Source organism: Gopherus evgoodei, chromosome 24 (assembly GCF_007399415.2).
Source record: "Gopherus evgoodei ecotype Sinaloan lineage chromosome 24, rGopEvg1_v1.p, whole genome shotgun sequence".
Taxonomy (NCBI): Eukaryota; Metazoa; Chordata; order Testudines; family Testudinidae; genus Gopherus; species Gopherus evgoodei.
In genome coordinates this window covers 5,322,427-5,349,513 of record NC_044345.1, presented here as the reverse complement: position 1 = coordinate 5,349,513, position 27,087 = coordinate 5,322,427, and the positions used below count along the sequence as shown (strand labels likewise).

General features: G+C 54.1%; 1 protein-coding gene across 1 annotated transcript; it reads right to left on the bottom strand.

Annotated features, from left to right (window-relative positions):
• Window positions 1-559: 559 nt before the first annotated feature.
• Window positions 560-27,087, bottom strand: ANKRD35 (ankyrin repeat domain 35). Its single transcript, XM_030542554.1, has 15 exons — window positions 27,042-27,087; window positions 26,255-26,923; window positions 21,490-21,620; window positions 19,047-19,135; window positions 18,523-18,587; window positions 16,446-16,503; window positions 15,256-15,326; window positions 14,941-15,047; window positions 14,131-14,315; window positions 12,683-12,720; window positions 9,537-11,915; window positions 7,564-7,653; window positions 6,999-7,064; window positions 5,824-5,932; window positions 560-2,347 (listed from the first exon to the last, which is right to left on the bottom strand). Exons 2-14 carry the CDS (start codon window positions 26,291-26,293, stop codon window positions 5,870-5,872), a joined length of 3,381 nt encoding a protein of 1,126 aa, XP_030398414.1. The 5' UTR covers window positions 26,294-26,923; window positions 27,042-27,087; the 3' UTR covers window positions 560-2,347; window positions 5,824-5,869.

Genomic DNA, 27,087 nt, shown 5'->3' with positions numbered 1-27,087 from the left:
CCCTCCCCCGGCCATTTCCTGCTAACGTGGTGTGGTTTAAGGGGGTGAGAGCACTTCTGGGAGAGGATGAGTCTCTGGGACCCCCTTGCAATGCAAAAGTCAGGCAGTCAGTAGCATGGGAGATGGCAAAGACCTATCTTGCCAAGCCCTCACCCCTCAGCCAGCACGGGAGGGTTCTCGTTGGCTGCCCGCGGTCCCCTTTTCGGCCTAGCGTGGAGACAGAAATAACCGCACAAGGGGTGGGGCAACCATGAACGATCCTAGGAGCCTTTCAGTGGCAATTCCAATGGTAATACCGCGCAGCCTTGTCTCCGATGGCCACCTGGCCCTGCTGTAATTGAAATTGATCTGGTCACAGCAGTGCAACAAAGAGGAAGAGAAGCTGTTGCCAAAGCAGGGGAAAAGGCAGGGGGGTGAGAGGACGGTGCTGCCCTCCCAAGCCAAGGAGGGGAGGGTGATCTGGGAGAAGGATGCAGCTCCTGGAAGCCAGAGAGGGGAGTTGTGGGGAGGTTGGGTGGGTGTAGGGCTTCTCCAAGCCAGGCAGGCAAGGTAGTGGGAGCTGCCCTCTGCTCTCAGTCTTGGTCAGGCCCCCACAGATCATTTCTCTTCTCCCCAAACCCTGACTGAGAAATTGACGATAAGTGGAATGGAAGCCCAGCAGCGCAGGGGAAACAAACAACCTGCATCAGAAGAGAAGAACATAAGAGTTTCCAAAATTCCAATTTAATGGGTTTCTGAGTGACAAAGACACATCATTCGTTACTTCTATGACAGCAGCACCTAGGGGCCCCAGCCCAGAGGAGGGCGGGCACGCTACAAACACACCTTAAGAAACAATCCCCGCCCAAAGAATTTCCAATCTAAATAGACAAAAGTCTGGGAAGGGAAACTAAAACATGTAGCAGCAACATGGATTTGCCCATGGTTACGCAGTAGGGTGAAGACTAGAACCCAGGTCTTCTGTCGCGTCCCCTATCCATTAGACAACACTGCCTATACTAGTGTCTATTTCAGGTGGCAAGGTTGAGACCAGGTGACAAAATTCTAGGCCCACAAAGAGTATCTCAGCTCCCAGTTCAGTGGAAATCCCTTCCTTCTGTTTGCTGATCTCAGCGCTTTCATTCCCCCCGGTGCTTCGCTCCTCTCAGCACTGCTCAGAAGCCACAAGAACCTGGTCTTGCACCAAAGCCTGGTTCCAGAACAAACATCTGGAAGCGGGTCATTTTCTTTCCACAGCCAAACAGACTCAGGCCTGAGGCAAGGGCAAAGCCAACCAGCCAGAGCCTCTGATGTAAGAGAGGCACACCAAGGAGCTGTCTGCTTTTTAGAGACCTGATCCCGTGCCTTGGAAATCAATTGCATTTTGGCCACTCATTCCAATGGGAGCAGGATCAGACTGTCTCCTGATCCAGCAGGAAACAAAGAACAAGGACAGATGTCACAGTTGCCCCCACCTCTGAATTGGAGAGTTCAGCACTGCGGCAATGCATCCGATGGCCAACTCAGCTTGATTCGCTCCTGCAGCCACATGGTCTGAAGGGCAAACCCCACTACCTTGCTCACCCAATGAACGGGAATAGCTCCGTGGTGGATAGGTGAGGCAGGAAAAGGAACCCTGGTTGACCGTCATTTTGTTTTGTGGTTGTACAGCCCCTAGCACCCCGGGATCCTGCTCCATGCAGGGGGCTCCTAAATGCTACCACAGTTCAAACACTCTGGCTGCCTCATCAGTCCGCAATTGCAGCGAGAGGGAGGCTGACGCAGAGTTTACTTGGTGCATGTTTTCCTGTTGCTCTCAGCTAGCTGTGCCCTCAGAGAAGATAAAGAAATCACCTCTACAAGCAGGGAAGGGAGCTGTCCTTTAGCGCAAGTGGTAGAGGGCGGGGACTGTGGCGCAAAGCGACCTGGGTTCTAGTCGTGTACCCAGGCGTGAGAGAGGCTGATCGAGTCACTGCGTCTAGCAGCTGCAGTGCCTGGGTTTGTTACAACAAGCGACGCTTGTCCTGCGGCCCATCTTTCAAAGGTAAATGATTTCAAATCTCTGGGACTATTTGAAATAAAGCCCCAGTGCTCAGCCAGCAGCACGTGGAGACCGAGAAGAGGCAGGTTGGGAGGGGGAAAAACCACCAAAGCCATTTCAGAGGTGATCATCTTGTGTTGACATCCTTGGAGGATGGGTCTCTAGCTTGGTGGGGTGGCAGACGTGGTCCCAGTGATGCGTCAGCTGGTTCCTCGAGCGCTATCCTCGCTGCTGGAAAGGTATGGGCTTGGCCCTCCCGTCTCCTCCTGGTTGTTACCTGGAATGTTCCTAAATGGAGTGAAGCCGGCATTGGAAAATGTTGCAGCCCTTGGAATAAATGGACATTTCAGTTTAATGACACACATTTGCAGGCAGGTCATTCTGCATGGACCAAGGTCAGTTGCAGCCAAAACCAATTGCAGCAAAAACTGCCTGCGTGCTGGTAGAGACTAAGGCCCTGTCTGTATGGGAAAGGGAGCGCTAGATTATAGACTCATAGACTTTAAGGTCAGAAGGGACCATTATGATCTTCTAGTCTGACGTTCTGCACATCTCACCCACTCCTGAAACAACCCCCTGACCTATGTCTGAGCTACTGAAGTCCTCGGCTTGTGGTTTAAAGACTTCAAGGTGCAGAGAATCCTCCAGCAAGTGACCCGTGCCCCATGCTGCAGAGGAAGGTGAAAAACCTCCAGGGTCTCTGCCAATCTGCCCTGGAGGAAAATTCCTTCCCGACCCCAAATATGGCGATCAGCGAAACCCTGAGTATGTGGGCAAGATTCACCAGCCAGATACCCAGGAAAGAATTCTCTGTAGTAACTCAGAGCCCTCCCCATCTAACATCCCATCACAGGCCATTGGGCATATTTACCGCTAGTAGTCAAAGATCAATTAATTGCCAAAATTAGGCTATCCCATCATACCAGTCCTTTTGCTTTAAATCTATGAGCCTGACTGATTTAGATATGTCAGTTAATCAGTGCACACCCATACTGTGCACCCACATAAACCCTTTTAACCGCATCTACCTTAGACGTTTACCTTGGTTTGACGAGTCATCCGCTTGCCCTACACTAGGGCCAGGACGGCCTGAGAGGGGAAAGCATCCCCTACTGAGCCACCCAAACTGGGCCGCCCTGGGATTTCCTGGGGAAGCCAAGGCTGGCCCTTTCTGAGCCTCAACATGCTGATGGGGCTAAACAGAGGCAATAGAAGAAGACATCTGCGTACAAGCCATCCTGTCACTTTAAAAAAAAATAAATAAAAATCATCCCCATCTGCAGCCCGCTGAGCTGCGACCCCCACTGCTCCTCTTCCACTGCATGGAGGATGAGGGATAGCCTCAGCCGCTCCCGGGTGACGTGGCCCCTCCCTTCCCCTGGGGAAATCACATTTCTCATATGGAAACGCTTAAAGTTCAACCCGAGATCAGATGTGCCAAACTGCACACCAACTGCGTGGCCGGCCCGCCAGCCGCAGCGTCTGTTCCAGCTGCAGAAAGTCTCTGCGGCCTGGCCAACCCGCATCACATTCATGGTGGGGATTTTATTGGAGGGCTTAAAGGGGGGAGACACTGAGCATCAGTTTCATGCCAAACAAACTACCCTGCAGTCGCCACCCTTCCGCGGAGCACGAGACAGGAAGGAGCTGCGTCTGTTGTACACGATGTGCTGCTCTGGACAGCTCAAAGGGGCCTTAGAAAGGGCAAAAACAGACCCCAGAATCCACCCTGTGCGCGGCCTCCTTGGCTACTATGGAGCTGGCATAAGGGCTCTATGCAGCTGGTGGATCTTGGGCATAGATGGCAGATATGGGGGATCAATGGCAGATCAGGGGTGTGGCTGGAAAGCACTGTGCTACTTCTCTGTCTCCCAGGGACCACCGAAAACAGCTTGTAAGTTAGAGTAACACTGAGGCTGCTCTAATGTACTCTGGGGGACAGCCAGGGCCTTGCACAGCCCCACAATATGGGCAGTGGAAAGAGGACTTAAAGCCACCTTCACTCCCTCCATCTTGGCCCCAGTCACAGCAAAAGAGTGACTGGGAACGAGACCTTTGCCTTCGGCTTGTGCCTTTCCAGCTTTCTACCAAGTTGTACCCGCGGACCTGCCCCCACCAACCAGGGTTCAGCACGTATCCAGATTCAACCCATGCCTTGTGTCACAGCTGTGAACTCAGCCGCCCTGTCGAGAGCTGCCCCTTGATCAGGGCCCTGCAAGGAGCCAGGGGCCACACATGGAATGGGAGAAAAAACTCTTCTCCAGCCTCCTCCTTCAGACTCAAGTGGGGTAGCTACATCCAGCTGTGGGACCCACCAGGGGCAGAAGCCACCTGTATGCCGTGGCCCCTCTGTGCTGGCTACACCAGTGCAAAGGGGCCATAAAGCCTCTGGGCTAATAGCCCTCTAAGCTGGGAGGTGAGTTCACTGGCCCTGTAGGAGCCCGGGTGCAGTGGGGCTAGGAGGAGGCATGGCTTGGCCACTCCCCTCAGTTGGTGCAACGCTATGGCAGCTGAGCACAAGTTAAGGCAGATCTCAGGGATGCCTGAAGTAGCTCCAAGATAAGGGAAGCACAGTGCTTCCCTCCCCCCACTCCCTGTGCCGGGCTCAACACTGGCATGGGATGAAGCTGGGCCTGAGATACCTCAGCGATGAGCCCAGGTAAGTAGGGAGAAACAGAACATGAGGCTTTGATCCAGCCTTGTCTTATGGGATGGTTTGTACCAAATGGAACCGTCACTTCATACTTCAGGCTGCTTGCAGGCCCTTTCCTGTCTGACTGCACCTGCTCTAGAAGAGATCACGTGGCATGTGTCCGTTCCTGTCTGTCTCATATCCCCGGAAACTTCCTGCTCCAAAAGCCCCTGTCTCTTGAACTAAAGGAGAATTTCCACAAGTGACTAGCAGTAGAGGCTACATGACACACAGGTGAGCAGTTCCGAGTCCATCCAGAAGGGAGCAGAAGTAGCATATGTCTATATACATGTCACCTATAAAGAGGTCAGTTCAGTGCCAGCAGCTAGTTTGTGCTTCGCTCCACCTGTTTCCTATCTACAGGCCTGGTCGTCTATGGCATTCTGGCTTTGTCTGCTCATGCTTAGCCGGCCTCAAGGTCTCCAGCTGTGAAAGGGCCCATACGGCCCTGACCCTGAGAAATACTGGGGGGGGGCTTCAAAGACCATGATGCCCCGCTGAGCTGCACAGCCCGACCCCGCCATCTAGTGGCCCTTTCGCAGCACTACATCTATGGCACAACCCAGGTTCACTGACACACAGGCTGGGATTGACCCCCACAAACACTGCCTCAGTGATACCAGGGCAAGGTCACACTGGGGAGAGGGGTGGCCTTCAGGGACTGCCCCATCAGGGATTCACAGACACTGAGCTGCCAAGTTTTGCACACCTCCATGTGTGACCCTATAACGCAGATGATTGAATGAGCTCATTTGCAAATGATTTGTACCAAGCAGTGACGGGGAGAGGGCCTGGAGCTGCACAAATGTTGCCAGCTCCAAGGCTGGGGCAGGTAGGGGGGTGGGTGCTGCTGTTGTACTGAGGACTGCGCCTTTAAGGGCTGAGCTTCCCAGCCAGAAGCTCTCTTGCCAGCACCCGACCTGCTGAGTGATCACTGAGCATCCCAGCTGTGACTTAAAGTCTTTCAGCTGGATGGTTTGTATGACAGCAGCACCCGGATGCTACGGTGATGGGGACCTTACGGGGACATTCGATGAGAGCAGGCTAAGCTGCGCCTTCTCGGAAGCAAACGGGGGTGGGGGGCGGAAGACTGACAGACAGACACACTCACTTGCACAGAAGAAAGATCCTAGTTCCCGGGAAGAGGAGGGCAAAGCTCATTCCTCCTTCGTCCTCAGGATTCGGAGCAGCATCGAGTGAACTTCTTCATCCATGAACCCCTGAGCCAGAAGGAACCCCATCCCCAATCAGCATGTTGTGCTCTGGCCATGTAATACACTGGTGTCCATGGTCTGGCCCTCCCCACCCCACCGCCAGCCCTGGGTTTGCCATTCTGCAGCGCAGCATCCCCTGTGGAGGGCCAGTGCATGTTTCAGCCACTGCCTCACACGCTCTGCTAGGGGAAAACAATTTTCCTTTCTGCTCCAGCATCCATCCATAAGGGCCTGTCAGGCAGAGCCTCTGCTGCCAGGACCTGCCAGATCTGCACGTCTCCTAGCTCTGCCCCATCCACGCCCAGCGCTGCCTGCTTTCAGGCAGCCCCCCTGGTCCTCCGGCAGAGAGACATCTGTGGCTTGCAGGGCTACAATGTCCCTACTCGTTGCTGTGCAGTGCTGGGGACCCTGCACCCGGGCATAAGCTTGGGAAAATCTAGCCCCTTGGCTGTGCGAGGCACCTTCTAGTCAGCCCTTTGACCCACCATGCAGGCCAGGTCGCTCCAAATGGCTGGAGGTGTGTCCAGAGCCAGAAATAGGACTCAGGACTCCCAATCCAGTGCTCTAACCACTAACCACTCCCCTCCCAGAATGGGGATTTAGGGCCCAGTCACACCGACTCCCAGGACTGTGCTCACTCCACTAGACCGCATGGCCTCCCAGAGTCGAGATGAGAACTCAGGAATGGGTTAGGGCAGTGAAGCCTGAGACCTGGGACTCCTGGGCTCTGTTGCCAGTTCAGGGAGGGAGTACGTTCTAGTAGTTACATCAGGGGACTGTAACACTCTTTCTTCCAGAGCTGGGATTAACTACCAGCTCCCTTACTCTAACCACCAGACACCACTCCCCTCCAACAGCAGAGATTAAATCTCAGGCCTCTTGACTCCCAGTCCTCCCCTGTTCTAGCTACAGTACCTCAGTGCTCTGAGTCTCAAGCCAGTTACAGCAGAATTCAGCGAGAACCTTTTAAGCTCCTGCGGAGAATCACCTAACAGTTATGGGAACCAGCAGGAGCAGAAATGTATTGAAAACTACCTGAAGCCACACAACCCAGACCGTCTGAGGTTTGTACCTGGGCTGCATTGAGCAGATGGGTTCTGTAGATAGTAACAATCTCCTGGTGATTTTTTTCCTTAACCTGGGAAAGCAAAAATAGACAGTGCTGGTAAGTTTCAATCTGCCAGCAGGTGTTTGTATTTCTATTAGGATAGCACCCCAGAAGAGATCAGGGACCCATTATGCCAGAAGCTGCATGTGCACAGGGTAAGAAAAAGCCTCTACCTCCAACAGCTTACAAATGAAATAGACAAAGGGTGAGAGGAGAAACTGAGTCCCAGAGAGGGACTTGTTCCAGGTCACATAGGAGGTCAGTGGCAGAGCCAGGTCACCCGAGTCCCAGTCCAGAGCATCTACCCACTAGATCATGCTGCCTCTCAGACCTATAAATGGCACCCTGACTGCAATGCAGATGGACGAGACTTGCAATCTGAATGACTATTGTGCTGGGTATTAGTATGCTGCATCGCCTAGGTGAACTGGAACCTCCCACTGTAAAAACTCCCACAATCACCTGGCCTGGCAAGCAGACACTGTGCGCTCAGAGCATTCCTACAGAGGCAGGGTAGCACACCACTCACCTCTAGCTGCAGCTGGAGACGAGCACTCTCGCTGCGGAGGGCCAGGATCTCTGCCGAAAGCTTCTCCGTCTCCTTCAGCAGCTTTTTAATCTACAGTTCAGTGACAGAGAATAACATCACGTCGCAGATTGGGTTCCATACAGCCTGCTCCTCCGCTGGCCTAAATCAGTTTTCTTCCCTCTGCTTCAAAGTTGCTAGGCCAATTTACACCCACTGGCCCCTAGGATGTTGCAACTAACCCCTCCCCCAGCTAGATCTGGTCAAAAATATTCCAGCGAAACACCTTGCTGTTGGAAAATGCGGCTTTGTCAAAACTGAAACGTTCGCAGGAACGCATCAGTTTCGCTGACGTTTTTCTACGGGGGAAAAAGTCTATCTGAATCATTTTGACTTTAGCACAACAAAACAAACGTGTAGTTTCTGTAAAGACATTTCATTTCAACATGTGTGTCAATTCATTTCATGTAGACTGTTCTCTTAGATGAAACTCTGAAAATGAATATCCTATATTTGGGTATGTTAGGTATTTGATCTGATCCAATCATATTTTCATCTAATATGAAAGTCAAACCAACGTGAATCAGACTGATAGCCAAAATGAAATATCTTTATCGGACTGAAATGAAACGTTCTGACGTTATTGAAACAAAACAACCTGATGCTTCCAAATTGAATGTTTTACAGAATTTTCCATTCCACGGGAGATACCAGTTTCTGACCCCCAATCCTTTTTACTTATAGCTCCTGACACTGTGCTCCTGGTCCTCTTTGCTTTTTAAATGGGTGATTCAGGGAACTAGAGCTGGGATAACGTAAGAACAAAAGAACAGAAGAATGGCTGTACTGGGTCAGACCAAAGGTCCATCCAGCCCAGTATCCTGTCTACCAACAGTGGCCAATGCCAGGTGCCCCAGAGGGAGTGAACCTAACAGGTAATGATCAAGTGATCTCTCTCCTGCCGTCCAACACCACCCTCTGACAAAACAGAGGCTAGGAACATTAGTCATGGGCTCTGAATCCAGCCTGGTTTGGGAACGACTGACAGCTGTTCCCATGGGGTGGCGAGTCAGGAGCTCCTTCGTGAAACAGACTTGGTGAGTCTCAGGCCAGTTTCTGCTGCACACCCTGTAACATTTACAGTGATGATCCAAATTGCTAAGGCTTGTGAACAGAGGGCTCTATGCAGATAAACAGTTATTAGCTATGGTGCCAATGTGTGGCACTCAAAAAAATGCAGGGTTGTTCCTGGGGCTGGTAGGATCAATGAAAACTTGAGTGCGCACTGCAAATGGGTTGTTCTGGGCATCTCTACATACCAGCTCATGACTGCCCCCTTCTCCACTTCTAGCGCTTTGGACCAATACTGCAGAACACAGCAGGGCCTGATTCTCAGTTGTACTATCTTTTACACTGCCGGGCAACTGAAAATCAGGCCCTTGGGTATTCTCAATAAGGGTGCAAACCCACTCTCATGGGACAAAGTTCCAGTGTGAGCTAACAATCGAACCCTGAGCATCGCATCCAGACCAGAACATTTAAAGGACCAGTGCGTGAGACCCTCCAAGCCAGCTATGGGATTCACCCCCCCTTTGAAAATCTCAACCAATAGCATCGCAAGGCTGATTTGTGCCCTGGAAGCAACACCTGCAAATCCCATGGAAGCTGGACATGCAAATCCAGGGACTCGCTGTGGGATGTCATGCCAGGGAAGCAGGTGATCCCGCTGAGAAGTATGTGGAGACCCCCTCCCCATCCTCAGTCCTTTCCTCTTAAATCTATAGGCCAAATCGCTGGCTGGTGTAAGTCGGTGTAGCTCCATTGAAGACAATGAAACTACCCTGATTTACACTAGCTGAAGATCTCAGCCACCATCAAAGTCAATGGGAGCCTTTCTGTTGGTTCAATGGGTTCGGTGTCAGGCTCTTCTACATTAATAGGTCTCTGGCCCGCTCCAGAGGTCTCTTTTGTCTTACCTTCCCTTCTTTGTCCTGACAGGTCCTAGAGAGCTCCTCCACCTTCTTGTTCAGCTTCTGGATGGTTCTCTCCAGCTGCTCCAACTTCCCTCTCAGCTCTCCTGCTTCCTTCTCCTGCTCCACCATCTTGGCCAGCAGGTCCTTGTTCTTATGCTTCTCTTCAGCCAGGGCCCCCTCCCGCTGGGCAGACTTCTCCCTCACCTCCTCATGCTTCTCCTGAAGGGCTCGCAGCTCCTCTTCCAGAGCCTGAGTCTGGAGCGCCAGGGAGCTCCAGGCCTTCTCGTGCATCCGCAGGGTCTCCTCCTCCTCCGAGCACAACTCTGCCACCTTCACAGGCAGTCGGTCGAGCATCTGTTTCAGCTTGGTCACGTCATGGCTTTCACCGCCTAGGGTGGCCTGAGTTGCCTCTAGCTCCTCCTTCAGCTCCCACAGATCTCTCTCCAGCTCATTCACCCAACGCCAGGGTTCAAGCACCAGCTCTCCGCCAACGATCTCCAAAGTCTCGGACGCTTCCTGACTGAGGGCCTGGACACTGTGGCTTTGAGGGCTTTTCTCGCCCCCCACGGAGGCGTCGATAGCTTCGCGCTGCACGGCCAGAGCCTGGTCGCCCCCGAGCACCTGGCTCTCCTCTTCTATCTCCGACACCAGCTGCAGGGCCTCGTTATGCTTCTTCACTAGGTTGTCCAGTTTCCAGTGCAGCTCCTCCACGATGCAGGTGCTGAGGCTCTGACTTCCCACGCTGTTTGCCTCTCCCATCATCTGCTTGAGGAAGCTGTCCCTCAGCACCACCATCTCCCTCTTCTGAGTCTCTAGCCTTAGCCTCAGCTTCTTGGTCTCTTCCTTCTCAGCTGACAGCTCCTGGGACAAGGTGGCCACTCTCTGCCTCAGCTCCTCCATCAGGCCCTGCGCCTCTCCTTGGGGAGACCCTTCCTTCTGGTGCTGCCAGAGGCGCTGGAGCTCATCCTGTAGCTTCTCCCTCTCCCGGCCCAGCTGGGCCAACTCATTCATGAGGCTGCCATTGTTCTGTCTCAGGTCCGACACTTCTTTCTCTAGGTCAGAGCTTCTCCTCCTGGCCTTGCCCTTGGTTTCCACAGAATCATTCCTCAGCCTAGGTCTGAGTTGCCCATGGGGGCCATCTTGGAGCTGGTCCTTTTCCATCCTGCCCTTCTCCAGCTTCTCCAGGGACTGAGGTTGTCTCAGTGGAGACTCAGCCTCATCTCTAAAGACATTGCTCTCCTCCTCATGCTGCTCCAGGCCATTTCTGAGCTCCTGGAGCTGGGAAGCCACCATGCCGTTTACCAAGACCCCTGACTCCTGCTTGCTCTGAGGGATTGAGATGGCTTCCTGAAGAGGCCTGGCTTTCTCCAGGAGGCTGGAGTTGGCTTCATCCATCTTGGCCAGAGCACGTTCAAAGCCCGTCACCATCTTCTCCCAAGAGGCCATGCTCTTCCTGATGGCTTCTGATGGCACTGCCTCGAGGTGAAATATGCCCCTGAGGGCCTCCTCTGCTTCCCTCTTCAGAGCCTCGTTTTCAGCAAGGACCGCGGCCTTCTCCTCCTGTGCTCTGTCAGCCGCCTCCCTCATCCATGACAGGAACTGGCCTAGCTCAGCACAGAGAGCGGCTCTGGGCCCTCTCTGATCCACCTCCTGCCTTCCCGCCTTCTGGCTTTCTCCCTGCTGCTTGCCCAGCAGCCCACGTAGCCGTTGGTTGTCGCCGTCGAGCTCAGCGACACGAGCCTGCAGCTGCTCCAGTGCCTCACCGTGGGCCCGCTTCTTGGCCTCGTAGACGGCGATCACTGCCCTCATGTTCTCCAGATGGCCTTCGATCTCCACCACCCTCTTTGTTGCACTCTCCTTCCCCTCCAGGGCCATGGCCACTTCAGTCTGGAGCCGCATCAGCTCCTCCTGATGGTGTCTCTTCTCCTCTTCTTCCTCTTCCCCCGGCCACTTTATCCTCTCTTCCTTCACTGCTACATTCTGGCCTCCTCCTCTTCCTGCCTCTTGCTGTCTCTTCTTCAGCTCTTGCACTTGTTCAGCCAAAAGGTTCAGGTAATAGTCCTCTTCTGTGGTGTCCCGGCTGTACCGGCGGCTCAACACCTGCTTGCCCTCATCTGCCCTCTCTGGCAACAGCTGGCTTATCTCCTGCACCTGCTCCCAGATCCTCTCCTTCATCATCTTGCACCCCTCTGCCAGAGCATCACACTCCTTGGCCTTCCTCACCAGCTGCTCCTCCAGCTGCAGGACTTTCGTCTGCTCGTCTTCGTACCGACACTTCCACTCCTCGGCGTCGAGATCCTCTTCATCCCCGTCAGTGTCTCCGCCTCCCTCGCTCTGTAAGGTTATGCTGCTGCTGCTGTGCTCCGGTGGCTTGGTGGTCACCTGGAACCACCACAGAATAGATGAGTTTATTGGAGCGGTGCTACAGAATGGCGTCCTCCGCACAGTGTGACCTCACACGTACAGTGGGTGTGAGGTCACGCTGCGCGGAAGACGCCATTTTGCTCTTCAAAATGGCATCCTCCAGATTGTCTGGGATCCCGACACGAAAGACTTGATTAAAATGGAGTCGTGCCAGCACAAATTTGGAACCCCCTGCCCTCGAGGTTTGTGCAGCACCTAGCATATTGAGGACCTTTAGGTGCTACTGTCCTATAAATAACAAGGATAAAAGTCAGCCAGACACTCTCCAAGAGGATGGCTACTAGGAGGTGGAACCTTTTCCCTTCCCAATATACCTTAGGTGGCCAGTTCTAATCGGCCCCTCGGCTGGTTGAGACTGAAAATCACTGCTCTCGCTGGCATTCTATGTAAACCAAATTGGTGGGGACAAGGCCCAGTTCTGCCCCTCACTCCATCATTTACACCAGTGCAGAAAACCCCGGCAGATGAGAAGAGAGGTCTTGTGCACCCGTTTTGCACAGACACCACCAGGGGTTGGCGCTGGGGAATCAAGCTCTTGGATTCAGGCCTAGCAACAGCAGCACAACCAGGGCTGATGCTTCTCGGCCGCCCTGATCCAATCTAACTCCTCCCCAATCCTCTGTGAGTAACCAGGGACTGTGGAGTGTATCGATGCATAACGCAGCCAAGAAGCTCTGACACACCTCCAGGCTTTCTCTGGCTGGCCCCAAAAGGGTTCTCCTCACCTGTGCAGTGGCTCCTGTTTCATGGCTGGGTCCATGCTCTGCCAGGGGAAAAATAAAAGCACTGAATGAAATTTTAAAGCTTTCCATAGCGCTGAGTGGAGAGTTGCCTTGCCCTCAGGCAGCCCCTGCCTTCTGGATTTCCCAGCTATGGACAAGCAGGAATTCAGCTAGTAAGGTGAGAAATGGATCATCCCCAATGACAACAGCTGTGACCTGGCCAAGGTCTCTCAGCAAATTTGTAGCCAAGCCAGAAATAGCAGCCAGGAGAACCCAACTCCAACTGTGGGAACGCACTCCCATCCTAGAGCTAGCTACGAAACACCCTCTGCTCTAACTACAAGGCAATACTCCTCCCCAGAGGTGGAACTGGAACCTGGGGTTCTAACTTCCAGACCCTGGCTTTAAAACCTTGGACACCACCATTGGGTAAACTGAGGCACTGAGAGGGGAAGTGACTCGCCCAGCATCACCCAGCAGCAGAGCCAGATCTCCCGATTCCCAGTCCTGTGCGTTAGCCACGAGGCTGAATTTCCTCCCTACGTGCAAAGCTTTCTTCTTATCCTCAACAAAACTTGCTGAGATTCTTTTGGAAACGTTCTGATGGTTTATTTTTTGGCTCTGGCCCTGCCCCTCATCCATAAGGCAGTCGCCATGGAAACCAAAGCCTAGTAAGCAGAACGCCGAAGACAAGGTCCCCTGGATATTACATTTCGCCAAGTCCCGCCAAGCCCCGCCAAGCCCGATTATTGCTTTTAGAAATCAAAACCATCTGGAGAAGCTGCCGGAGGCTGGAGACCTCCTTGCAAATGAACTAAACAAACACGCATTATAAAAAAAAAAAACCCAAGCAACCAATATCCTGCCCAAGCGAGGCTGGGTGTAGTCCAACCAAAGGAGCTGATTAGAGGCACAAAGGGAAAGTTGGAGGTGGAAGCGGGCGGGGGGGGGAGTTTTTGCTGCTTTCGGAGGCATTACTGCATCTTGGAATGAAGCAGAATGCTACCTACTAACTAACTGTTGCCATGTTACCAATGGCTTTCAGCAGAGGGTCCCCCAAGTCCTTTAGAAGCATCCTCCAGAGTGGGAAACGTGTCCCACCCCAAGCAAGCTTCTTGCATTAATCTCTGATGGTTGTGCCAGCCTTGCATTTTGGATAGCTCAGCCTCTCCTAGATGTTCAGCTGGAAGGGACCATCGTGACCCTGTAGATCCTCCTGCTCATAGCAGGCCACAGAACCTGGCCAACCCGCGCCTGTGACAGGCCCGTGACCTCTGGCTGCGTTACTGACATTGTCCGATGTTGATGTAAAGACTCCAAGTGATCGAGGATCTGCCAGTTACTCTAGTTCAAACCAGCAAGGGACCTGTGCCCCGTGCTGCACAGGAAGGTGAACCCCGCCACACCCGAATCCCTTTCTGACCCCAAAACCAGCAGCCCCTTCCCCTCACCTCTTCTCTTCCTCTTCTTCAGGGCGCTGCGCAGCAGCCTCCTCAGCGGGCGGCTCTGGGACTGCAGGGCATAGTGCAGGGCGTCGTGGCCCATCCTGTCCACCAGGCTGAGGTCCACCCTGTGGCGTAGCAGCAACTCGGCCGACTCCACACTGGAGCTCTCGCAGGCCAGGATCAGAGCAGTCCTGGGGGGGGCATGAGGGGGCGTCAAGGTCAGTTTTGGGGAGCCCCAGGGGCACCCCTTGCAGCCAGGCCACCCGGATAATCCCCCTCAAGTGGCCCCCTCTGCTCTGGCCCACTCCCATTTAGGACAGCAGTTCTTAACCTTTCCTGTACGGTGGGGAGGGGGTCAACCTGGGACTGGCCACTGTTGTCCAGCCCCGACCCCTCCCCAGGTAGTAATACAGATATGGCAGGCTGGCTGCAAGCGCCTGACTCCCAGTCATGACCCTCTTCTCGGGTGGTCCCGGCCCCCAGGCCAGGCTGAGAAATTTTAGGGGACTCTTGTAATAACAGGCTAGACCCCCGAGCTAGCTGTTCCACATGGCCCACAACAACTCCCAGAAGTTCTGAAAGGCCTTGGGGGCCACCTCATGAAACCTGGGGACAGTGGGTGAGACGAGGTCCCATATTGAGACAATTATGCCCACAATTCCCCGGAAAACTGCCCCTCTCCCCCCAGTTCCCTGGTAAGAACGCCCATAATGGCCCTGGGGAACTGCTCCCTCCCACCCATTTCCCGGGGGAACCCCCCCCAAATGCCCCCGGTGCCAGTGCTGTTTTTATTCTCAGAGCCCAGGCAAGACTCACTTCTGGTCCTTGTCGATAAGGTCGCTGCTGGCCCCTCTCTGGAGCAGCTGGCAGCAGATGGCAGGGTGGTTCTCCATGGCCGCGATCATCAGGGGCGTGCGTCCGTTCTGGAAGGTACGGCAGAGGCGGTTTGCATGGTGGAGCCCCACCCAAAGCCAGCGCAGCTTCCCAGCACCCAGCGGCCGGGAGCTGGCTCCCAGAGCCCTTGCAAAGGTTATGAGGCCCCTGGCCTGTGCCCTCCACGTGGGGAGCGAGTTTCAGCCCTTGTGAGGGTCCTTCCACCAGGCCCTGTCCTGAAGGGGGTTTTACACTCACATTATCGGTGACATCCAGGAAGGCCTCCTGGTCGCACAGGAGCAAGACGCTGGATGTACATCCCGAGGAGGCTGCAGGGCAGGAGGAAAAGGAGCGGTCAGTGCTCGAGGGACACACCCGGTTGCCGCCACGCGTAGGCCCCAGCGTGCCAGGTACGCCCTCTCTCAAGGGCCGGTGAGGGAAGAGGTCTTCAGTCTGACCTTCGTCACTTAAGACCTCTTGCAACCGGGGCCTTGTTCTGTGCACACGGCGGTTCTTCAGGCGAGGCAAGACTCGAGCAGGGTCATTTCCCCATGTGGGTTTAAACCCCCAGGAGTGGCAGGGAGGGAGCTAGATCTGTTAGGGCATCTCCCATGGGAAATTTACAGCTAGACTGGGCAAGCCAGGCAGCATTGGCCAAACAGGTGGACTAGAGACTAGACGGGACTGGGCACTCTAGATTTGTTCCATCTCTGGTCACTCAGGTCCTCTCCTGGAAGGTGGGTGTGGGAGGAATGGCTGGAACACAATTCACTGCCCTGATGCAGCTCCTGCAGTCTGGCTCCCCGCCCGCTATCCCTGCAGGGCAATATCCTGGGGACTCAGGCGGCTTGTAGGGACTAGTATATTTTGCCCACACTCAAATCAGCCTTTTCGAGGTCCATATGGCCCCTGGCTGACTGTCACCTAATCAACGGCGACACCCAGTGGACATGCGCAGGCACTCCACATTGTCAGCACCCCATCTCTACTGATGGACAGACAGATAGACACATGTCTGGGGATGGAGCGAGAGGCGGACAGAGGTATGTTAGGGGACGGAAAGACAAGTAGGTAGCTAGGACAGACAGGCAGGTTTGCACGGCGATAGACAGACAGACACGTATGGGGATGGTGAGGTCTAGAGAGAGAAGACTCTAGGGACGCCCATGGGAGACCTGACTCATGTTTGCGTCTCTTGCACAGCTGCAAGAAGACGACTGTGATGGGAGAGAATTCATCAGATCTCCCTGCTGGGAGATGGGGCACCGGCCAGCTCTCAGCCCCCTCCAGCTGTCTCCAGGAGCCCAGGCTCAGCCTCCCCCTGCGGATCAGCCTGGCAGAGCCCCTCACACCTCTGCCCCATTAGAAGATCTGCCGGGATGCGCATGTCAGATAGGGCTCAGCCTTTCTCCTCGCCCAACAGCCTGCGCCACCCAGAACTGACTCACCGGCCCAGTGTAGGGGGGTGCGGTTCTCCCCATCCACGCAGTCCTCGTTGGCACCGTGCTGCAAGGAATAAACGTGGTTATGAGGGCAGCGCGTGAGAAGAGCCACCTCCCTTCCCCTGCACGAATGGGTCAGGGGGCAGCTAGAACACAGAGACGCAGACCCACCTCCTGCCCCAGAATGAGACATGGCCCAGCCGATGTGGGACAGCAGGAACCTTCACCCTGGGGTGGGCCAAGCACGGCTTCCAGGTATCCAGGACAGATGATGCCCCTCAATTAAGTGGCTAAGGCACTGTTGTGAGACTCCAGATGCCTAAACTCTAGCCCCAAGGCCGCCACGGACTCCCTGAGTGACATTGAGGCAAGTCACTTAAAAAAAATCTCTACCTCAGTTTCCCCATTTGTAAAATGAGGATAACGACCATTCCTCCGGCTTTGTTTAGACTCCCAGTTTGTTAGGGTCGGGGCAGTCTCTGGCTGTGTTTGTACAGCCCCGAGCACAATCGAGGCCCCACAGGGCTGCCCAGCACAGATCTGGGAAGACAGGAGATCTCGTTTCCCCATCTCCAGCACTGACTCACTGCAGAACCTCAGGTGAGCCAAACCCCACCTGTCCGGCAGCCTCCACTTCCCCAGTGGTAAAGTGGGGCTAATTATCCAGGCAGCCAAGGGCTTAATTCAGAAACAGCTGCCCACGTCTCCCTGGCGCCTTCTCTCAGAGGATCCCAAGGCGTCCGTTCGTCTGGAGGGTTTTTGCTGGCTGCTCACAGGCCAAACAGCCAACACAGTAAGTCGTCAAGCAGGCATTTGCTCACTGCCCTGAGCTAAGAGACACGCCTGTTATATTTCTGTCTCACCCATTGCTACCCTGTCACCTCTAGACAAACTCCCCGGCCACACCTTGCCACCCAGAGGGAAATGATTAGCTCAAATGCCAGGAGACGGGGCATGACCACTGCTGGGCTGGGCTAGGGCACGGTAGCCTCGTGGGATGCCACCCACAGAGCCAGGAGGAGTCTGGGGCCCAGTTTCTGATCTCTGGTTTTGCAGAGGGAAATGCAGAACAGCTCCCTTTACTTATGGTGTTACTCCAGATCAACAGTGGGGTAACGGAGAGTAGAAATTGCACCTGGGCACACCGGGCTCTGAAGGGGACCCTCCATTTTCCATCCCTGCTAGAAAATGTGATTAGATCTGGGGGAACCTTCACGTTTTGCATCTCCACCGGTGCTCCCAGAAATCCAAGTTAGGGACCCAGTTTCTCTACAGGGAACCCCTCACTTGTACGTCTAGCTTCAGGTCTCATTTCGTCCCTTAAATGCACAAGGCGGCTCAGGACTATGCATTCGCAGCTGATCCCGGCCCAGTTTAGCTTGAATTCCACCTGATGTGGATCACCAAGCTCCCAATGTGCCACTTGCAAATCACAGGCACAGCCCTCTCACAATCTTCATTTGTCGAATGGAAGGAGAGGATCTATCATTCTCATTTCACAGTTGGGGAAACTGAGGCACAGAGCGGTGGAAGGGACTCTCCACAAGTCACCCCGACTAAGAATAGAACCCAGGCCCTTGATTCCCATTCCCCCTCCCAGCTCTAACCACTAGACAGCCACTCCCTTCCCAAAGCCAGGAATAGAACCCAGGCATCCTGATTCCCAGTCCCCCCTGCTCTAACCACTAGACAGCCACTCCCTTCCCAAAGCCAGGAATAGAACCCAGGCATCCTGATTCCCAGTCCCACCCTGCTCTAACCACTAGAACCCACTCCCTTCCCAAAGCCAGGAATAGAACCCAAGCGTCCTGATTCCCAGTCCCCACTCTGCTCTAACCATTAGACCCATAGACCAGATACCCCATCTTTTCTCAGAGGAGAACCCAAGAGGTCTTGGCCACTGACCCAACCAGCAGACCCTGCTGTAGCCTCCTACAGACCCTGCCAGTGAGTGTGAAGCGAGTCTGTAAGGCAATCAGACGGATCCTGTGGCTATCCAACTGATGGCTTTAGATCCCAGCAGGGAACATCTCAGTGCCCAGCCCAGAGCATGGGGGCAGGGAGGGCTATTTGCCATCTTTACCTGCAGCAGAACCTTCACGCACTGAGGCTGGCAGGCGATGGTGGCCAGGTGCAACGCCGTGCTGCCTGGGGAGCAGAGCAAAGGGAGAGCATCACGTCTCGGGAACAGAAAGCTAAGGCCTGCCCAGAGCTGTGACTCACTGTGGGTGCATGGAGCAGGGGTGAAAACAGCTTAATCTCTCCCGGGGAGGGGGTGGGAGGCCGATCAACCCCTGGACTCATCTCCGGGCTCAACATGCCTGGTGCCCAGTAACAGATCCTGATTGCGGCAGGCAGGTTCAGGACACGCCCAGGGGCAGAGCCAGGGTCTGCAGTGGCCTGGAGCAGAGAACTGTGGCCAGTGGAAGCCGCGATCAGCCGAACCTGTGGACGGGGCAGGTAAACAAACCAGCCCGGCCCACCAGGGGCTTTCCCTACACAAGTGGTGTCACAAGTTTGGGAAACACTGGCTTAGATGGAGCATCAGTCCAGGCCAGTCTTGCACTCTCTGCTCCTCTGCCGAGCCAGGGAAATCCCTACCCGTACCGTCATCATTCTTCTCATTGACTTCGGCCCCATGGGACAGCAGGATGGTCAGGCATTCGGTGAGCCCTTTGGAAGCTGCCAGATGGAACCTGCAAAGAGGCAGAGAGCCAGGATTCATTGCAGGCACGGTGAGAAACTCACCCAGCGAGCCACATTCTTGGGGAGCCGTGAACGTTCCACCCTAAAGTCATTATCTGAGAGAAACTCCAGCTGGCTTCCTAGAGAGGCCTGTGGGAGAATCCCTGATGTGTCTAATGCTTAGATCAGGGGTAAGGAAGCCAGAACTCCTGGGTTCTATTCTGACCTCTGGGAAGGGGGTGGGAGCTAGTTAGTTTGAGCAGAGAACAGGACTCCTGGGTTCTATTCTGACCTTTGGGAAGGGGGTGGGATCTAGTTGGTTAGACCAGGGAACAGGACTCCTGGGTTCTATTCTGACCTCTGGGAAGGGGGTGGAATCTAGTTGGTTAGAGTTAAGGGAACAGGACTCCTGGGTTCTATTCTGACCTCTGGGAAGGAGGTGGAATCTAGTTGGTTAGAGTTAAGGGAACAGGACTCCTGGGTTCTATTCCTGGCAGGGAAGTGTGAGCTATTTTGATTAGACCAGGAATGAGGAGCCAGGACTCTGGGTTCTATTCTTAGGTCGAAGCAGAGCGTAAGCAAGTGGTCAGAGCTGGGAACAGGGCACCAGGACTCCTGGGTTCTATTCCTAGATCTAGTCAGTGTGACGAACTGGGAAAGTTCTTAATGTTTTCTCTGAATACTGTATTGGTGCCTCAGTGTCCCCATGGCAGTTCTTAAGTATCTGGCAGAGCAAAGGGCCAGTGCACCGAAATGCCTGACACTCTGTCTCCTAGCAACTGATGGCCTGGGCCCCTCCCCTGCAAAGGTGCCAGCTGAAGGTGTTGGAGACAAAGGGATCAGGTGACCTCCTGGCCCGGGAAAGGGGCTGAGGAGAGAGGAGGGGCTGGGAGGGGTGGTTAGTCTGGAGCTGGCTGGGGACGAGGAGTGAAGTGCAGACCTGGGGGTCTGGCTCACTGCCCCCCAGAATGGACCCAGCCGAGGGGTCCGGTTCGCTGTATCTACAAGCTCTGTTTTAGACCCTGTTCCTGTCATCGAATAAACCTCTGTTTTACTGGCTGGCTGAGAGTCATCTCTGACTGCAAAGTGGGGGTGCAGAACCCGGTGCTTCCACAGGACCCCGCTGGGGTGGACTCGCTGTGGGAAGCGCACGGAGGGGCAGAGGATGCTGAATGCTCCAAGGAGAGACCCAGGAGGTGAAGCCGTGTGAGCTTCTTGCCCTGAACAAATCTGCTCCAAGGGAGAGGAGGCTCCCCAAAGTCCTGACTGGCTTGGTGGGGAGCAGTTCCAGAGCATCGCCCGGTGACTCCGTGACAGTCAGTACCTATGGCACCAGTGGCAGCCATGTCTTTGCAGCCTTTGCTGGGTGAAGGGGTTGCTCATCATTTGATGCGCTGTCAACCAGCACCAGCTGCACAACCGGCAGTGCCGTCCGGTACTGCAGCACATTGCTCGGGTTAACAGGAGGTAACATATGTGAGCATGTGCTGTAAGATAGGGACAGTCAAGTCCTGTGGTTCAGGTCACCAGCGGCTCAGGAATGGCCCACTACCATGTGCTGCATCACACAATTAGCCAGATGCATTATGGGGATTTCGTTGCCCAGCCCCTACCCCGGTTCTTCAACGTATCAGGCGGTGATCTCTGTTAGGGGCAGGATCCAGGAATAGCTAGACCAATGGTCTGGGCTGGAGACAGCTGGCTAGATGAGATCAAAGCTTTGCTCTGGTACAGTAGGAGGGAGGGAAACCAGACCTCATGCTCTAGTTATTCTTCCTCTTTTTAAAATCCAGAAGCAACTTGAGGCCCCAGCTGAGATCAGGGTCCCAATGTGCTGGTTGCTATATAGACACAGAATGAGAGTCCCTGCCGTGAAGAGCTTAGACTCTAAATAGACCAGACAAAGGGTGGGAGAAATGATTGTTCTCCCATTTTACAGGTGGGGAAACCGAGGCACTGAGAGCAGCCACGTCTTGCCCAAGGTCAATGGCAGAGCCATGTCTCCTGAGTCCCACCCCAATGCCTTGGCCACAAGACCACCCCACTTGTCAACGGGCAGGTGTGCTATGGCAGGAGGTGGGGATGCTGGACTGGATTGGCCAATGGGCTCGGCTAGAATAGGAAGATGGGGGTGGGAGGAATGTTTGGCCCGATAGGCCAGTGTTATGATCTGGTGCATGAAGCAAATCCTACGTCCCTATCTTAAAGTGACACTCGATAGGTCGGCAGATGTGATTGGAAGGGAGCTGGGCTTTGTCCTGGCTTGGTGGGAATTAACCACCTGAGCACAGGCCTTTGCGGTACGGTTAGAAACAGAAAAACAGCTGGGTTAGTGGGAGGGAAGAGGAGAAGAAAACTTACGTACGCAGATTGGCCCAGGGCGTTGAGCTTGGTGGGTCTTGCGGTCTTTCTGGAAGCCAGGACGGAAACTCGGCCCACGTCCCCCTTCTCGACGGCTTCGAAAAGCTTCTGGTCGTGTTTGTTCCAGCTCTCGACCTGATTTGAAGAGAGCGTCACAGAGAAAGTGAGAGCGGGCAGGGCTGGAGGAGACAGGGCCAGGTGGCCAAACAGAGCCAGGGCTCCGCCCTATGGGTTAAGCACAGGCCTGGGAGCCAGGAGTCCTGAGTTCTAATCCCACAGCTGCTGGTGGCTCACCCTACAAGCTAGGGGCAGACCTCACTCCCACCTCCGCATGCAGAATGGCTGAGCAAAGACTAAACAGGAGACTAGGAGCAAGGTGGCCTGAGTTCTAAACTCACTGTTATTACCTACTCCCTGAGTACGTCTACACTGGAGCTTTTCCCTCCAGTGAGTTGATTGCAAATTAACTCAAGGGCGTCACCAAGCTTGTGAGGGCTCGTCCAGACACTCCCCCAACCCTCTGTGGTTTTCCTTAGGAATTAATCTAAAGCAAACCACAAATATGTGAGGAGTGTCCAGGCCAGTTTCTACAAAAGCCGAGCCCTCTGTAACCTGGGACTAACCCACATCTTCCTTTGTGCCTCAGTTTCCTGCTCTCCCAAAGGCAGTGAATAACACAGAGGAGAGTGACAGTTCATTGGCTCTCAAGATACTAGCTATTATTCCGGGGCATGTGATGCACAGAGAAAACATGGTGCCTTTACAATACACACCACCTTTCAGCTAAGGATTGCCTATTTATAGCTGCATGCTTGTCATCAGGAGTGCCATCCCCTAGGGGTTTATTAGCGATAATTAGGGCCCTACCAAATTTGTGGCCGTGAAAAAAGCATCACGGACCTTGAAATCTGGACTGTCCCGTGAAATCTGGTGTTTCGTGTACTTTTACCTTACACTATACAGATTTCATGGGGTGAAACAAGTGTGTCTCAAACTGGGAGTCCCGACGCAAAAAAGGGTCATGGGGGTGTTGCAAGGTTATTGTAGAGGGTCCATGGTATTGCCACCCTTACTTATGCGGTGCCTTCAGCGTTGGGTGGTCAGAGAGCAGCAGCTGCTGGCCAGGTGCCCGGCTTTGAAGGCAGCGATCCGCCAGCAGCAGCGCAGAAGGGTGACAATACCGTCCTATGCCTCCCTTACTTCTGCACTACGGCCTTCGGAGCTGGGCTCCCGGACTGCAGCTGCCGCTCTCCAGCTGCCCCGCTCTGAAGGCAGTGCCACTGCCAGCAGTAGCACAGAAGTGAGGGTGGCAATACCATGACACCCCTACAATAACCTTGTAACGCCCCCCACACACACACACAAAACACCCTTTTGGCACAGGACCCCTGCAATGGCAACACCCTGAAATTTCAGATTTAAAGATCTGAAATCATGACATTTATGATTTTTAAGTTCCTATGACTGTGAAATTGACTAAAACAGACCATGAATGTGGCAGGGCCCTAGCGGTAATAGCTGGCCCCTATGGTTAAATGTCATATTTTTTATTCGAGACATGCTTAATCAGGAAAGCTGCAGGACATCCTAATGACAGGAAAAGCCAATGGCAGCTGTAGAATTTGGACAGCATTACACCCAGGTTTAGCGAGAGCTGAGTGGTTAAGTGGGTGTTTAACCAGCTGCTAAAGAGACGTGACACAAGACGTTCTGGTGTATTAATTAACACAGGAATTGCCCAAATGAGTATTAAAATAAGAGAGAGAAGGATCAGATCAAAAGACCAAATGCAGTGAGTTGTCTTAATCAGTCCAGAATTGTATATCATTCAAGATATAATATAGAGACACAAGTGCAGTCTAACGGGCTGAGCTCAGCAGCGAAAACCAGAAGCTCCGTGCCTCAGTTTCCCTACTGGGTGAAATGTGACAACGATACTCACCTTCCTTAGTAAAAGGGCTCTTAAGATCTATGGATGAAAAGCTGCAATAGAAGAGCTAGATTTTTTTATCATCATCGTCTGTGGTCTCGGGCAAGTCCTTTCCATGTTTTGTGACTCAGTTTCCCCATCTACTTAACTCTCTCACAGACAACTTTGGCCTAGGGGGAGTGAAAACACAGGGATAAATTAAGCCATGGGAGAGCAGATGGGAGCAAATCCATTGGAGTTGCATCTGTTTACACTAGGGCTTCAATTTGGCTCCAAGTTTGTTTTTTTTAAAACTATCAGAATCTGTCTGATGTACTCATCTGGCTCACGCCACCACAGTATCTGAGCACTTTGCAGTATTTAATGCATTTAGCCTCATACCCACCCCGGATGAGGCAGGGAGGGGAAACTGAGACACAAAGACTTCTTGACTTGCCCAAGTCACATAGGGCGTGTGTGGCAGAGCCGGGACTGAACCCTGGGTCTTTCGTGCCCTAATCATTGCACAAGCATGGAGTATTAATGCACCCGCAGAGCCTGAGCCTTCGGTAGTTGGTGATTAACATTCCATACCCGCCTACACACCTTGAGCATGTGTGTGTGTGTGTGTGTGTGTGTGTGTGTGTATTATTACACAAGGACAACACACCCCATGATTGCTCAAATCCTAATTACCCCATATCCCAGAAGACGGCTGCAGTGGGAAAATCACCACGTGGTGGGAAGCCCGGTTAGAGTGTACGAGCGGGGAATGGGGTCTAGTTACCTGCTCTTTTTGTGTCTTGCATGCACTGTAATTGGAGCCCTGTGGTCCCACGATATTAGTGAGACAAGGTAAAAGATATTACCTTCCCCACCTTGTCTCTTGACAGTCAAGAGAAGCCAAGCAATTGTTCGCTTGTTTTGCGGGGCATATGAGTGAGGTCTAGTAGTTCCATACCTTGGATGGAGTGTGATCCAATGGTTAGAGTGGGAACAGGACGCCTCGGTTCCATTCCCAGGTCTTGAAAGAAGCGTTGCCTAATGGTTAGATCAGGACTGTCTGGTTCTGATGTGTTTAGCACACAACATTGGACTTCAGGACCATGCCTACCACATCCACTTACACATCACTTCACTGCTTTGTTCCTCAGTTTCCCTCTCTGGAAAATGAAGACAATAATGCTTCCCTACCCCCTACAGTCACACCCTAATGCGTGGTTGTAGAGAACTTTGAGGTGCTCCAATGAACGATGCCATAGACATGCAAATTATTATCACCAACCTTCTATTAACGTGGCATTTGGTAAACTGGGCCTACGCTAATTAACTGTAAATCATCCTTTGCCACTTGGATCTTCACAGCAAAAACAGGACTAGAACTCAGCTCCTCCCACTCACAGGCCCATCCCCCTACCACTTTAGGTGAAGGAGAAGATCCCTGAACTTTTTGGTAGTATAGGGTCCATGACACACAGTTCCAATTCCAATCAGGAGAGGGCAGACATGTGCATAGGACGGGTCATTACACTATACCTCTCTGGAAAGAAGTTTGGGGTCCTTCAGGATGATATGAAAGGAAATGATTATTAATTGGTTATTCGCTATTATGGAGTGTATTAAAGACGTGGGACCAGAGGACCAACACATCTGTCCCTGATACAGATGTGCAGCACCCAATCCCTTTTAACAGACAAGTGATTGGAGATCCCCGGTGGACCTTGCAGGGCCTCATTGCACTGCTGGGTACAGGAGCCACAAGGCAAAGGTGTTGGGGTAACTTCTGCCGAGAGTGGGGGGGCAGAGCACACTGAGTCCTCACTCCTCTGGGGGCTGGCCCCTGGCTTCTGTACCAAGCCCGGGAACACCCTGGAGATGCAACAGGCCCTGGCTGCCTGAGTAATTACCCCACTCCGCCATTCCGGTTTGTCAGGCCCGGATGCTGCCTCCCCAGGCTCCCATTGCCAAACCCAGATCGCTGTGTGCGATGCAGAGCGAAGGCAGGCTGGGAACTGCATGGCATTCACCCCATGGGCAGGAGGGGCCGAGGCTTGGGGGCGACAGTGAACCAAGGGAGAGAGGCTCCGTGCAGAGAGATTTCTGGTTTGATTTGCTTCCCGGTGGCCCCCTAAACAAAGGGTGACAGGCTCCGAGAGCCTCACTAGCTACTCTGAGCTCTTGCTTTCGGGGGCAGCGGCCCTGCTGGCTGCTCTGAACTCTCAGATTCTGGCCAAGGCCACAGCAGGGGTCCGGAGAAGAGCTGCGAATGGACATGGGACCAAGCTAGCGCTCTGACCATTGGACGGTCCTTCCTCTCCCATCATCCCCACCCCCAAACATCGGCCGCAGAGTCAGCCCCAGCCTGTAGGACCCTTGCCCTGCAGTCCAGGGGCAGAAGGGCCGGGCTGTGAAATGCTGTCCGCAAGGGGCAGTCCTATAGGCGAGAGCACAACGCGGTTCCCACCCCATACGGCAGCAAGGGGCTATGGTCAGAGACTAGCGCAGGGGCTCCTGGTCTTTGGCCACCCCGGGAGCCCCCTCCTCCCAGCGAGCTGCCTGCTTAGCAACATGGGGACAGCACAGTGGGCAGAACCCTTAACAGCTGGCGGGTGCGGTGGTCACTGGGAGAACCTATACAACAGCATATGCCTTGTATGGGGTGATTGCCAAGGAGGGCAGCGTAGGCACGGGGCTATTCCCACGGGGGGACTGTAGACACGCCTCCCCTAGACTGCCGCAGCACAGGGCTCTTCTGTGGCACACGGTAATGTTCCTTTCTTAGGGCAATGAACCCCCCTTCCACTGGGCTCAGAGCCCCCCCACGCTAGCCAGCTCAGGGCAAGGGGAAGATCAGACTCACCGCCACCTGCGAAGTGGAACAGGAGAACATCTTCTTCATGGTGCCCACCGTCCCACGCCAGGGTGCCTCCCCACCGTCGAGAAACCAGCCAGCACCAGGGCGAGCACCGGGCTCACACCATCCCCAAGCCGCACCCCTCGCTTCTCAGGATGGGGGCCCGAGAGAGCGGGCCGGGGTCCCCGACATTGAGGAGGGCCGGGCGAGGACGGCCATGGACCAGCACCCCAGAGGGACTCAGCGCTGGCTGCTGAGCAGGGAACTGCTGTCAAAGGGAGGAGGCGTGCTGCGTCTGGGGAGCGTTTGAAGCTAATCCTTCTGCCTGGAGGGCCAGCCTTGTCCCTCCCCTCGCCGCCTCCCGCGCACCTGCTGATGGCTCAGGCCCAGCCTGGGCTTGCCCAAGATCTGATCTCCGAGAGCCTTCGTTCCTGGGTTTAAAAGGAGAGACGTTTCCTGCCATGCCACCAGATGCAGCTGCAGCCTCGGCTCCATTAGAGACGCCGGTTAGTGTCAGGGTCCCACAGACGCAGCGCCAGAGTTCGCATTCTTCGTTAAGCAGAGTCCACACGGACGATGAGCAGGGGAATAACACACGAGGGGACACAGATCAAACTGCCAAGCCAATCAAGTCCCCTGCCCCTGTTTGACCTGCTTGGACATCACAGAGAAGGCCTGGTGGGAGATCAGACATGGCATTGTTAGACACCCAAAACATATGGGCTCCGTACAACCTGTACCCCGAGATACACTTGCACACACAGGCATGCACCCATTCCCCCTTGACACATACATATACCCTGACTAGTGCTGGTTGGGAGTTTCTTGTGAACAAGCCG